Source organism: Toxotes jaculatrix, chromosome 3 (genome assembly GCF_017976425.1).
Source record: "Toxotes jaculatrix isolate fToxJac2 chromosome 3, fToxJac2.pri, whole genome shotgun sequence".
NCBI lineage: Eukaryota > Metazoa > Chordata > Actinopteri > Toxotidae > Toxotes > Toxotes jaculatrix.
Genome location: NC_054396.1, coordinates 16,898,583 through 16,912,579, shown reverse-complemented (window position 1 = coordinate 16,912,579; position 13,997 = coordinate 16,898,583). Strand labels below are relative to the sequence as shown.

Genomic DNA, 13,997 nt, shown 5'->3' with positions numbered 1-13,997 from the left:
TCTTGTTTTTCTAACTGACCACACTAAGTCTTTCTCACGATTCTATCTGTGAAACTTTCCAAAGCTCCTCAACGCAATCATCATTATCAGCGGTGATGACTCGGATTTCTCAGACACAAGTCTCTCAAAGTTGATCTTCTTAACTTTCTTTTTCTGTATTGATGTGAACTTAACGAAAAACCAGCCAATGACATGTCATCAGTGTGGTCCTATTTAAATAGCTTAGTCAATCTCATTTAATTACCTACATTTCCTTGTGACTGGCATTAACTCAGAGAAATCAAGAAGTGAAAATGCTGTTACTTGTGTAATATTTTATACATTCAGTGTATATTTTACCTAATTTACATGTTTTATAAAATATAGAGGAATATATTAAGCCAAATAAGTGTAACTCCTCAGGCTGTTAAATAAGTGTTAAGCGACATGCTGCTCGAATTTATAATATGAATCCTATAGTGCCTTAAACATTACTTTTACTTTTCTGGGTACGTACCATTTCCTTGGATTACTATACTGAAGAGGGGTTTTAATATATGACTTGAACTTTGTATAATAAAATATGTTCTGGGGAAATATTAGTTGCTCATGTTCATTTTGTATGCATGTGAGTAAGGGAGTGAACTGATACACGGACAAGTGATCAATAAAAGATCATCAGAAACTGATCTGAGAATCAGAGGTCATAGACCAGTCTGGGGGTCTCCTACAAAAATGTTTTATAAAGTTTTGTACATCACCTGAGACGCACTTTATAACAAAAATGGGGCAGTAAATTGCTAACTGTTTTGAAGTAAAGGATCTGAATATTTCTCCTGCCACTTCGGAGTACTCGTATTCTGATGACAAGCTGGCTGTGAAGGTGACTTTGTATTTTAAACCTGTAACTAAGTTTGAAATCCGACACAGTAAAATGCGCAATAAGTGAAGTGGTCTAAATACTTCCCAAGGCCACACTATGTGAGCTGTCGGATGTTTATCTTTCTTAAATTGTTTAAACAATGTTGTCAACTGACAATTGTTCTTTAACTTTTGACAGTATTTAGTCTTGTGATATTAATTTCTTCATTCAAACTACTTAATTAGAATAGGTGAATTTCTTTTATCCACTGACAGTTTCGATAGGTTAGATGTCTCCTTCTCATGATAAAAATACAAATTCTTTATATGTACAAATTTAAAAGATATTTATTTTTAAAAAAAGACAGAAAAATCAACATTTGCTTAATTGGGCACAGTAGCTCTGAGAATTTTGACATCATCAATTGGACGATCTTGACCGTTTGTCTCCACCATCCCGATCCGGTTCAGCACTCCCATCCCCTGGTATACTCTTCCAAAAATACTGTGCTTTCCATCCAACCACTGAGTGGGTCCGAGAGTGAGGAAGAACTGGCTGCCGTTTGTATCCGGTCCTGCATTGGCCATCGCCAGAATACCGGCACCTAACAGAACAACAAATGAAATTAGTAAATTGAAAATGTTCCAACTCCCGTTCACTATCAAGCATCACATACATATTAAAAGTTGGACATTAGTAATGCTGTGTTGGTCCATTTTAATCAGACTTCAAATTAAGAAACCACATCAAATAGCCTAGAGAGAGCCTTTTCTTTATTTACCAACCTACATCATTCTCCTCCACATGTGCCACCTTATGTTCAACTGTGATTTTTCCCACTGTGATTACCTGTGAATTTCAGTTCTGGGTTGAGTTCATCTTCAAACTGTTTACCAAATATGGAGGCACCACCCCGACCTGTTAGGAAAACAAGGATCACACAACTCCGGATTTACTCTCAAGTGAGGAAAGTGAACAAAACAAAGCACAAGGGCTTCACCTGATGATTGTTTTCATTACTGATTAATCCGCAAATTAATTATGGGCTATATTAGTTGATTATTTGTTTTGTCAGAGAATAGTGAAACGTGCCTGCTATAATTTCCCAAAGCCCAAGATAATAATGCTGGTTTTACTCAAACCAACAGTCTAAAATGCAAAATATTCTGTTTAAAATCAGATATAATAAGGAAAAGAATGACAGAATCACATTTAAGAAGGTTAAACCAGCCAATACTAAAATGATTAATCGATTAGCAAAATACTTGTCAATTGACTAACTGCTGCAGCTCAATATATGTCATAACATAAATATGACTAAGAACATGTCAAGTTTTATTTAAAAGTAGTGGTGTTTTGCCATAAAAATAAAACTGAAATTGCCCTGTGTATATTTCACAATAAAAGACAATTCCACTCAAGGAAGACGGCGTTTTCTGTATGTTTTTAGTGTAAGTGATGTCCCCACCTGTCCCTGTAGGATCTCCACCCTGCACCATGAAGTCTTTGATTATTCTGTGAAACTTTGTGTTGTTGTAGTAGCCTCTTCGGGCGAGCTCTGCAAAGTTTTTGCACGTCTTAGGTGCGTGTTTCCAGTACAGCTCCACCACTACCGTCCCCATCCTGCAATACACAGTCAGTGTTAGTATCCAAACTCTCTGAGCAGGCTCTGTTATTCCAGTTTTCATGTGGCCCAATGAAAACATCCAAATCAAAACCAGCATGCTAACAAAGAAAACCAAAGCAAAGCATCCGAATTTGCAGATTTCGTTATATTATACACCCAGAAGATTGGGTGCAAATGAAAATTCCGGTATCAGCAAAATAAACCTAAGAAGCCCAACACCAAGCTAACACCACCAAACAGCTAACTGACTTTACGTTACAGAGAGCTAGCTGAGTTAGCATTCAGTTCTGTTAATAAAAACTTACGTCGTCTCCAAAGCCACTGTGGGCGGCTGCCATGTGTCTGGAGGTATCCCTGACATTATTACTCCAAACGGTAGCCTTCAGTGGTCTCTAAATAAATCTGTTTGAATGAAAATTGTGTGATTTATCAGGGATGCACGTTCATTCAATACAAATCATGGGGAGTTTCTTCTTCTGTGGTTGCCGCTCATTCCCTCTGCAGATTGTAGGAAGTCAGTGACATGTGACTGCCCTCTGCTGGACAGAAATAGATGTGGGTTGCAGAATGGCAGGGTTTATCTGCTTATCTACTTTTGAAGCCACATACACCCAGGTTCTCTGAGAACCTCTATTTTAAATTGCTAATATTTCTTCTTGTTAGACCTTCCTTGAAAGTCACAGAGCTCAGTTAAAAACCTGGAAATGGAAATAAAAATTAACCACAAAGGGACACAAAACAGCCTGAGGAGTCAAAGATCTAAACAAATGAGTTGGACACAACAATATTAATTATTATATATTAAAAATAATATAATATCTCTGCAGCAACTTTATCAAAACATACATGCTCCGGGATGTGTAAGAGAAGTATAGAAATAACTTTCTGATGCTTTTAGTACATATACAACGTTCAAGTTCAGCAAGATACTGCAGTGCAGATGATAATATTAACCGATAATAAAGCCCTATAATGCTACAGACCAAGTGTATACATTAAATCTTCATCTAAGGCAGGATGGGCAGTCTTTGGTAGCATCACAGCACAGGACAGTGTCACTGTTAAGATATATTTCAGGATCTTGATGTTGAATTTTGGTTATTTTTGTTTGCAGGTGATTGTGCAGTGTGTAGAGGAGGCATGAATATCAAATATGCACCTGGAAAAACAAGAGTTTTAAAGCTAGTAAGAAGGACTTTAAAAAGCCATACGAAAACTGTCTCAGAGGCCTATCCCTCTGAGGAAGCCTCTCAGGTGAGTGCTGCAACATCTTCAGGATCTACAACCAAGTCCAGCTGCCCTCAGTTCAGCTTCTCTTGGAAAATTGTCATGGTTCATTCATGTGATGGTGAGAATATTTATGACGGTTCTGATGAGAGATAAACAGTTAACGAGTGTAAAGTAAGAAAGTGTGAGAAAGTAATTAACACAAGTTCCTGGGGTGATGGCAGAGATACTGCAGATAATGATTCATAGACCTGTTATCAGTAGACAGCAGGTATCTGGTTAACAGCCAAAACTGTTCAAGTAAAACTGGATATCAAAGCCTGCAGGTAAAAGCACCGAGGGTGTGATCTGCAACCATGTCATTGTCACAAAAGAAGGAAGAGACCAGCTTTATACTCAGGTGTTAAAATAAGTTTTTATTAAATGAACATACTTGAGAGGAATCAGTTAGAAGAAAACAGAAGGGAAGTAAGTATAAGGTGAACTGCTCCAAATACCTCTGACCTCTGGTATTAATTCGATTGATCTTTACTCAGGATTTGCTGGTGTCGACTATGGGCTTGATCACCAAGGCTTGAGACTTGTGAACAAACAATGATTTTGTCATACCACTGCCCAGCGCTGATTTTTCTTCAGCAGAAGTTTTTCTTGGCTTAACTGAAACTCTTGAAAAGCCTATTATGTGTTAGGGTGTGAGAACAGTTTTTCTTATTATAACTGATATGTTGGTTATTTTTTGGAATAAAAAGTCAGAACAAAGATTTAAAAAGATAAATTAATTAATGAAAAGGGAATAAAAATGAAGTCATAATTGTCTATCAGTCTCCAAATTCCCCAGAGTTTTTTGTTTTTTAAGAAAACCGTGCTGTCTTAGCAAATTGGAGCAATTATATAATTGGATCATTCACTGAAATCAATGTAATTAATTTTCGACAAATCGTTCTGGACTCTCTCAAGGACTTTAACATTCAATTGAATTGTACAAATGACCTGTGGAGGGCAGCAGTACGCTTCTGCTGCGTCTATTCTGCTGCAAATTTTAACAGAAGAAGAAGAAAGACCCCTCCCTCCCCCCCCCCCCCCAAAAAAAAGAAGAAGAAGCAGAGGAAGAATTATTCTTATCTGGCATCTTGTCTGCCGTTATCAGCAAGGTAGAGTCACTTATTCGTCATTTCTCCTCCGTTGTCCTCATGTATACGTGTAATTTGTTCGTTTTTCCTCTGGTTGCAGTCTGTGAACAGGCTTTTATTCTCTTTTAGCGTGTAACCTTTAAGTCTCTTCTGGGTCCAGTTTAAGCTACCTAGCCAAACCAAACCAGTTCATGCTCACGCTGCAGCCGGAAACGTTGTCTTTGGCGTCTGGATAGAAGCTGGTGAAGTTCATAATCTGCTTTAACGTTAATTATTATGTATTTTATTCCTTTAGACAATGGTCTGATTGTTTTCAATGTGTTAAGCTTATTCAGTAATTAATCGTAACCTCATCCCAAATCAGCAGTACTAATGGTAATAGAAACTTGCGAAAATTGATGAAATGCAGTGATTTTGCAAATAAACAATACATTTTAAATGTATGTCCACTCGCCCTCTTCTTTCCCCACTTGAATACGTACCTTTCGTTGACATTTTTTTTTTTTGTGTGTCAATCTATTCTCCAAGTTCAAGTAGTACTCAAGATAAAGCGATGTTTTCTGTATTGACAGGCAACTCCTGTGTATTAACCTGGCATAAATGCATTTAGATTTTTGGTGTTGTTATAGTAGATTTGTTTACATCTAGTTCCAACTTCAGACCAGGCCTACCTGAACCCCACGTTGTTCAAAGGCTTTAGTTCAAGGTGGTGAATATAACTGTATTGCTTTTCAAGTTGATGTGCTTGAGACTTGACCTGTAGCTCAAATAATCAAAACATTCTCCACAATAATTCCTACAACAGATATCCTTGTTCATCTGGCAAGTAAAAGGGAAGGATTATTAGGGATGTCACGTCATGTGGTTAATGGCAGAGTGACTTTACTGTGGCAGAAAGTCTGGAGTGTCGTGACTCTGTGCTAAAACTTAAATTTGTAGACATTTCACTGCAGCAACACAAGCTAACCCTAAGCTTAACCTTGCTCTGACAAATACAGCAATTTCTGCATCCATACTGCCATGTGATTAATCAGATGAGGAACCTAATCCAATTAGGGTGGTAGCATGTCTGTTAGTACTCCTAAGCTTGCAGCTAGGTCAGGATATTTTTGTGAGTAAGCTCCAAGGACGAAAGAGAGTAAAAAGAGGTGCGCCAGACATTTCAGTGATAGAAAATAGACTTTTGGATAGCTTTGAGTTTGCACTTGCATTGTTCTTTTGTCTGAAACCAGAGTTTACACGGACTACAGAGCATGTTTGCCCAGAGGATCTCCAGATAATAACTTGTTAAACTTGTTTCTCATCTCAAGGTCCTGCACTATGTCTATTGTCAAGATCCACGCCCGAGAGATCTTTGATTCTCGTGGAAATCCCACTGTAGAGGTTGACCTTTACACTGAAAAAGGTAGGTCTAAATGTATTATATAACCCTAGAATTTGTGACAATGTAGGATACTTAAAATGCTGGAGTAGATTCAAAAAGCCATTTTGATCATGTGTGAACTTATTGCCTATGTGCCTTGGCAATGAAATGGATTCCACCAGCTATTTTCCTAAATGTATAGTCATTTATTTAATTGTTCATATCATAGAATTGTTTATTTTACAGTTTTCCATGTGTTTTATTTAGTTTTTTGTAATTCTTAGGTCTTCTTTCTTCTACATTTCTCAGGTTTGTTTAGGGCTGCTGTGCCAAGCGGAGCATCTACTGGAATCTATGAAGCCTTGGAGCTCCGGGACAATGACAAGTCTCGCTATCTTGGGAAAGGTTTGTACATAATTTTTCTTTTCGTTTAAGAGAAAATAATTAGTCAAATGTCAAGTGTGGTTTTCGTGCCCACGATATTTCACTACTAAATATAATAATTGCCTTCAGAGTTTGAAGCAGAATTCAGTTTGAAGGAAAAATACTATATACACACATCTTTCCCTGTGCTATATTTACTCTCTGTTGTCTCTCTCTTCCTCTTTGCCAGATGTGAAAGGGTTAGTGAGTTTCCATTGCCTGTCTTTCCTAATTAAAATCTAAGATGTATGCATTTGACAGCATAATAATGAATTACACTGTCATTTAATTACACGGTCATAACAATAGATCACTGACTGCTTTTGGAATGGACCAGATATGATGTGCATGATGAGCTGTCTGTGAAGCATGTTCTCAATCCAGTATTATTAATAAAACATGTTTGAAAAGAGTAATGAAAAATATATGACACCAGTTATTAAAAAAAAAAAAATCAGCCATACTGTTGCATGGTTCACAATGTGCCAACATGTGTGGGAAAGAGCTGCATGTGTTGCTAAGTATATGGCTTTAATATTGGCTGTGCACGATTTGCACATAATGTTGTAAAAGTAAAAGTAATCATAATAATCTGTCTGTCACAGGAGTCTCACAGGCTGTGGAACACATAAATTCAACTATTGCACCTGCACTTGTCGGCCAAGTAAGGAAATTATCCCCACTGGGTTTATTTTTACTTCCCATATTTTGCTGTAAGGAAGTTTTAGAAACTTTTCTTCAGTTTTGTAGAGCTAATGTCAGTAATTCCTAACTTGTTCTCCCCCATCTGCTCAGGATGTATCTGTGGTTGAGCAAGAGAGAATTGATCAGATGATGATTGACATGGATGGCACAGAGAACAAATGTAAGTAACAATAATCACTGGACGTTACAACTAAATAAAATCTAATATTAATTCTAATAGAATAGATTCATCTTATTATAAATATATTATTATTATTATAATAAAAGTAGAAAAGAGAGGAACAGAATATAATTTCATTGACCACAAAAGTGGAAAATAAAGTGGTTTGTTTGTAAGTGATTTTACATGTTAGTAAACTGCCCTAAACACAGTATGTAACACCACAAAGGTATCTAATTCTGGCTATTTAAATAATGTGAGTACAAGGCTAACAGCGGGGGTAACTGTCTTTGAATAATGTATGAACACCCTGAAGCCAGAATATGGGGAGGTTTTCCTGTTCTTCCCATTCAGATGACATTGTGTTAATGCAGCATTGGTTCTCGTGCTGCTTTATGAAGTGCTTCCAGTGATGATGTGATGTAGCTGGATCCGAGATGTCTCTGTATCATTTGCTGACACTGTGCACAGGCTCAAGTGAACTAGATCTGTTTTTCTTTACTCCAAACAGCCAAATTTGGAGCAAATGCCATCCTGGGTGTGTCTCTGGCTGTTTGCAAGGCTGGTGCAGCGGAGAAAGGAGTCCCCCTGTATCGCCACATTGCTGATCTTGCAGGAAACGCAGAGGTCATCTTGCCTGTGCCGGTGAGGATCTGTGCACCAAATGAAATTTCCTTTTTTTTTTATTTCCCCTTTTCCTCATTATTCAGTTTAGCTGCTGGTTTATTGTGAGGTAAGGGGCAGCTCTCATTTCTTCACTCTCCACCTCCAACAGGCCTTCAATGTGATCAACGGTGGCTCACATGCAGGCAACAAGCTCGCCATGCAGGAGTTCATGATCCTGCCCATTGGTGCAAGCACCTTCAAAGAGGCCATGCGCATTGGAGCTGAGGTCTACCACAATCTCAAAGGTGTCATCAAGAAGAAATATGGACAAGATGCCACCAATGTGGGCGACGAAGGTGGTTTTGCTCCAAACATCCTGGAAAATATGGAAGGTAAACATTTGAGCTCCTTGTTTATAGATGTCACTGTGTTTTTGTTTACATCCACAAGATTAACACAGTTTTCAAAACACATTTTTGCTCAGGGTGACATTAAAATGCCTTTCTCACAATAGAAACATTAATGTGCACTGCAGCCAGTAAAAACTACTGCTTATTAGTATATTGGTCGCCTTAGCCATCCTGTACTGTGATCAGACGTTAAGGGACCGTCAAAATGACAGCACCTGTATAACATTATGCAGTGCAGTAGCCTTGCAGTAGGTAAAAACTTAAAATGGTCAGAATTTGCTAAGATTTTGGTTGTGCATAGACTCAGTTCTAAGATAAGTTTTGTCCACCTCATTTGGATATATGGTGTAGCAAAAATATTTACATTCACAAAGTAATGCAATTAAAAGCACCATAAATAATTATAGTTAAGTTGAATCAACACTTTTTTGTATTACTGTAGACATTAACATCATCCATGTTGTAAATCCTGTAGTAAATCGTTTTCTGTGGTGTTCCACGCACATTGTAGAATACATCATAATGATACTCTGCAACTCCAATTTTTTTCATATTTGTTGTTTAACCCTGCAGCTCTGGAGTTACTGAAGGAGGCCATTGGCAAAGCAGGATACACAGATGAGGTTGTGATCGGCATGGACGTGGCAGCTTCTGAATTCTACAGGGAGGGAAAATACGACCTGGACTTCAAGTCTCCTGACGACCCAAGCCGTTACATCACACCTGACGAGCTGGCTGATCTCTACAGGAGCTTTGTCAAGGATTATCCAGGTAACCCTCTGACACTTTCTCTTTTTACACATTATTTAGCACGAGGTGAGCAAGACACAGAATGTAGTAATGATGTCAGCACCAACATAGTCTCATGAAGGTAAGGGATTCAGCTGTTCTGTAACTAAATGAGCTACCTTTCTCTAAAACAGCCTGGCAAATTGATTATGTGCCATCGTGAACACTTGTTTACAGCATCAAATACCTGTTTCATCCTGTTTCAAAGCTGTAAAGAACAGCAGTATTCACAGTTCATCTCTTTTTTCTGAAATACATTGTTTGACTTTTTGAGCACATCTTGGGCTGCAGCTCAAGTTTTAAATGAATATGAAACAGAAAAGATAAAGGAACAAAAACTGTCCTCTGACTCACAATGGCTCTACTGTCAAACACAATTATGAATTCCAACATTCAAGTGATCATGTATTACAAGTCTTTTTTGTTTGTATTTAAAAAAATAACTGAAAGAAATTAGAAGTATCTCCACCTGATTTTAAGGAAATGTCAACAAATGTAAACCACTAAGTTTGACTTTAATAGCATGACAGTAGTTTTAAAAGGCATTGTGTTGAGATGGTGAGTACACTGTGACGTTGCAATGGCTCCATCATCCTTACTTACTATGGCAGAGTTAAGCAAAGCATTTATAGTTCAGCCTCACACACCTATAACATAGTGGGCGCAACCGGTTTTCTGAAGAATTACTCAAGCACACAGTCTTCATGAGGTCCATCAAAGTCTGGCCTTGGCCAGCTCAGATAACAAATAATGAGTTTCTGTGCAGGGAGGAAAATTCACATACGAAGTGCACAATGCACAATGTTCCCACTCATAGTGTCAGCAAACTTATATACACAAGAGTTACACAGTGTAACAATCTTGGATACGTAAAAGTAACACAAGATTAATATGAAAGGAAATTTTCTCTACAGTCACAACAGAAAAGTAACACATGCAAGTTGAAAACTTGTTTGAACAATAAGTTCAAACAGGTTTTCAACAAACCATCAGGTTAGTCAAACTTATTTAAATTAAAACTCATCTGTCCCTTAAACATCCAGTTTACAGGCTGATTTTTTGGTTCAACTTTGAGTTAATGTACTTGACACAGTTGTACATGTAGTGCACACAGTTTTTCTGGGCAATGAGGGAGACATCTTTCACTTTGAGTTTAACCTCAAAATAAACTGGTTCATATTGTCAGTATATGCTAAACTATTGTTTTTTTTTTATGACCCTGTTTGATCATCTTATTGTCCCCAATGTCCGTGTTTCTTGTCCTGTTGAATTTCAGTGTAGGAATTTCCAAGATCTTAGCCATTATTTCAACGGATTAAAGAAAAAAAAGTTTTCCTTTTTTTTAAGATTAAAAACCAGAATTTTTCTTTAACACCTTGATTAAAACCTTCAATTGGTTCATTTAGGAGCAACCTTTTTGGGTTTTGACCGGTCCTTTGATGGAACCACGGCTGAATGTTTTTCAGTTTAAGCCACGCTGATCATCAGTTTAACTATTGAGTGAGGAATGTCTGCATATTTTCTCTCACAGTGGTTTCCATCGAGGATCCCTTTGACCAGGACGACTGGGAGGCCTGGACCAACTTCACTGGAAGCACGGACATCCAGGTTGTTGGAGACGATCTCACAGTGACCAACCCCAGTCGCATCAGCAAGGCTGTGGAGGAGAAAGCCTGCAACTGTCTGCTGCTGAAAGTCAATCAGATTGGCACAGTCACTGAGTCCATGAAGGCGTAAGTCAACATTTTAAACTCACAAGTTATGTGTATGTAGGTCAGTTGAATGTTAGAAGATATATTCAGCAATGACCACATCCCAAGAAAAACAAAATAACCTCTCCTTCCCACAAGAACATGGCGAACATGGACACAATATCAGGCTGGAGGAATGAAGTGAAACGAAACGTCTGTTTACTCAGATTATCAAGATTATCTGATTATCTACAAGTTGATGACCTCTCAGCAAAATCTCTTTCCTCCTCCTCCTCACAGGTGTAAGATGGCGCAGGAGAGCGGCTGGGGTGTGATGGTCAGCCATCGCTCTGGTGAAACTGAGGACACCTTCATAGCAGATTTGGTGGTCGGCTTATGCACTGGACAGGTAACTTCAGATTATTTAAACATTCGTTGGACAAGTGTGTCTTTTGAGGACATAATACATCGCACATTGGAGTTTGTCTCCTTTTGATTAACTACATAACATAAAGTCTCAATAAAAGACAACTAGCAGAAATAGCTAAAATGCAACATTATATTTGTGACATCAGTATTATCATGACCTGACAAAGATTAATGGAGACAATGAACACCTTTGGTTTTAATCATTGTATATAATCTTTTTCAGATCAAGACTGGGGCACCTTGCCGCTCTGAGCGTTTAGCCAAGTACAACCAGATTCTTAGGTAAGTCATTCTTTTACAAAGGGAGGAATTTTATCACAATTGTGTCTTTTATTAAATGTAACCGTGCTTGTAGTATTGTTTATTTGTGAAATAAGATCCCACCTATACATTTTTTGCTAAACTACAACTACTTACTTGTGCTGTAATGATTAAATATCAAACAAATTCTACTGTTTCCTCTGTTTTAGTTGCATGAATCTCACTTTGTATCATTTCTATCAATATATTTTTGTATCATTGTGTCTCTCATCTTTGGTGGATTTCAGTAACACCAGAGTTAAGACTTTATATTAAATCAATAACATAATTAATTACACAGGGGAACAACCTACTTTTTGTGTTTGTTTTAAAATAATAAATAGTAAGAGGAAACTGACTTTGAATCATTTCTTTTCTGTAGAATTGAAGAGGAGTTGGGCGACAAGGCTCATTTTGCTGGAAAAAACTTCAGAAAACCAGTGATCGAGTAAATAGATGAAGTGTTTACTTCACATACAAATGGATTCACACACACACAGTTGCATAACAACACACTGGATAATCACAGAAAACAATCAAGCAATAATGACTAATGTAGAAGTATTCACATACTGAGCGTCACAATGAGTTTATAGAAAGAACATACTGTAGTTACTGGAACTGTGACCCTTTACAAATCTTCAAGTGTATTGTGTTTTTTAATGTGGAGAAAAAATAGATCTGATTATAATGTGAAAGATATTTATTAACAGCACTTACTAATTATAATCACAAAAGCTGCACTTGGAGAAGCAGTTAATAAAAACAAGTTTTCTCAGTGACAGAATCTTTTGTGATTATTTGTCACATCTTATTTTTATTTTGCTGTGGTCTTGGTGGGTGTTTTTCTTAGATTAAATGAAATTGATGAGAAATTTTAACAGACTCGTAATGGAGTGAAACAAAAATGGCGAGTCAAGCTGATTATCAGGCAGCAGAGTGACCTTTGAGAGATATTTCTTTTCCTCTACAGCGGCTTCAGAAAGTATTAGATTATCACAGTAGATCAGAAACTACATGGAAACTTACACTTAGACCGAGGATTCTTCTTCACTCAGACTGACTTTTTTTCCTTTGCTTTTCTGAGTTTCTGATCTTTTTCATGTAAGTCAAAGTCAAATTCAGTGCAGTGTTGTTCTGATTTGTTTGTTCTTGCATAAACAACACACTGATAATTCAAAGCCACTTTCTAATTTCAATCATAAAACTGTTTTACCTCATACACACAGTATCAACATCTTTATTTCTGTTTAAAACTCATGGCCACCCACACCAGGCATTAAACACCACACTGTTGACAGCAGGCTGATGGAAATTAATGCTTTAATTTCACAGTACAATTTGTTTCCACTTCCCCAGTTTAATTTTCAGTGGTTGACAGCATTTGGCATTTAACACCCAAACTGATTTACCAAAGAGGTAGCTTGTAGATTGTCAGCCCCATTAACCTCTCAGGGAAGATAAGATTTATTTTGCTCTTCACGTCTCTGCAAAGCCCTTATCAAAACGTTTTGTTGTTTTGTTGTTGACTTGATAACCCAGCTCAGACATTTAGACTGAAGTCTAATCCCTCAAGACTGTCGCACTTATTCAGTATTTGACTGGACACTGGCTCAGTAACGACACACCTTACACAACAGAATGAACAGGAAGATTAGAGCAAGTATATGAAATGAAAAAGAAAGCGCCCATGGCACCCTTTAATACTCCCAAACTCCAATGCAACTCCTGTTATTGTGAAGATTATTATATACTCATAGTTCATTTAGTTATTTATTCCTTTTTTTGTCTAATTCCTGCAACTGCATTTATAAAACCGTTTCTTCAGAATTAGAAAATATAAAAATGTAAAAAAAAACATTAATTATTTATAATTATACAACAAATACTACTAGTAATAATAATACATACATAAAACATAAATAAGTTAAACTTCATTCAGCATCTCAATTATGTATTATCATTATTGTCGTTATTATTGTTGTTATTATTATTATTATTATTATCAGTATTTATTGCATTGCTTCAGGTGCATTACCGTATTTATTCCCCCTAACGTCTGTTAATAAAGGCAGAGTGTTGCAAGATCACATGTTCTTGCTTTTGAGTTACTGGCATACACTGTAAAAAAATGATATACATGATTTATCATATAATATAATAATATTATATTATTCTTAAGCGCCTTCTTATGCTAAATCACAGAAACTGACTGCATCCACACTGGAAATATGGTGGAACAAATTGTGCGTATGTCATAGCTATTTTTTTTCCTCCTTCCTATATTTACATTCGG

At 37.1% G+C, this 13,997-nt stretch overlaps 2 protein-coding genes across 3 annotated transcripts; one reads left to right on the top strand and one right to left on the bottom strand.

The window, feature by feature from the left end:
• Positions 1 to 1,170: 1,170 nt before the first annotated feature.
• Positions 1,171 to 2,946, bottom strand: ppil1 (peptidylprolyl isomerase (cyclophilin)-like 1). The gene is made up of 4 exons (XM_041034204.1): positions 2,774 to 2,946; positions 2,310 to 2,464; positions 1,691 to 1,759; positions 1,171 to 1,445 (listed from the first exon to the last, which is right to left on the bottom strand). The coding sequence occupies exons 1-4, from the start codon at positions 2,827 to 2,829 to the stop codon at positions 1,225 to 1,227; spliced, it is 501 nt and encodes a 166-aa protein (XP_040890138.1). The 5' UTR covers positions 2,830 to 2,946; the 3' UTR covers positions 1,171 to 1,224.
• A 1,820-nt stretch (positions 2,947 to 4,766) lies between these two features.
• eno1b (enolase 1b, (alpha)) lies at positions 4,767 to 12,483 on the top strand. 2 transcript variants are annotated; one of them, XM_041034435.1, is made up of 12 exons: positions 4,767 to 4,846; positions 6,136 to 6,230; positions 6,498 to 6,593; positions 7,217 to 7,275; positions 7,407 to 7,476; positions 7,988 to 8,121; positions 8,252 to 8,474; positions 9,066 to 9,263; positions 10,813 to 11,014; positions 11,273 to 11,381; positions 11,625 to 11,683; positions 12,084 to 12,483. In XM_041034435.1, exons 2-12 carry the CDS (start codon positions 6,146 to 6,148, stop codon positions 12,151 to 12,153), a joined length of 1,305 nt encoding a protein of 434 aa, XP_040890369.1. In that variant the 5' UTR covers positions 4,767 to 4,846; positions 6,136 to 6,145; the 3' UTR covers positions 12,154 to 12,483. The 2 variants fall into 2 exon arrangements, with proteins under 2 accessions (XP_040890369.1, XP_040890370.1); XM_041034436.1 differs by lacking the exon at positions 4,767 to 4,846 and adding an exon at positions 4,961 to 5,067.
• The last annotated feature ends 1,514 nt before the right edge of the window (positions 12,484 to 13,997 follow it).

Excerpts from the sequence above, each read along its gene's own strand:
- ppil1 (XM_041034204.1), bottom strand. The coding sequence starts at position 2,829 with ATGTCAGGGATACCTCCAGACACATGGCAGCCGCCCACAGTGGCTTTG. Across the intron at positions 2,465-2,773 it reads ACAGTGGCTTTGGAGACGAC|GATGGGGACGGTAGTGGTGG; the intron begins GTAAGTTTTTAT and ends TGTGTATTGCAG. Across the intron at positions 1,760-2,309 it reads TGGAGATCCTACAGGGACAG|GTCGGGGTGGTGCCTCCATA; the intron begins GTGGGGACATCA and ends TTTTCCTAACAG.
- eno1b (XM_041034435.1), top strand. The coding sequence starts at position 6,146 with ATGTCTATTGTCAAGATCCACGCCCGAGAGATCTTTGATTCTCGTGGA. Across the intron at positions 11,382-11,624 it reads TCGGCTTATGCACTGGACAG|ATCAAGACTGGGGCACCTTG; the intron begins GTAACTTCAGAT and ends AATCTTTTTCAG. Across the intron at positions 11,684-12,083 it reads AAGTACAACCAGATTCTTAG|AATTGAAGAGGAGTTGGGCG; the intron begins GTAAGTCATTCT and ends TCTTTTCTGTAG.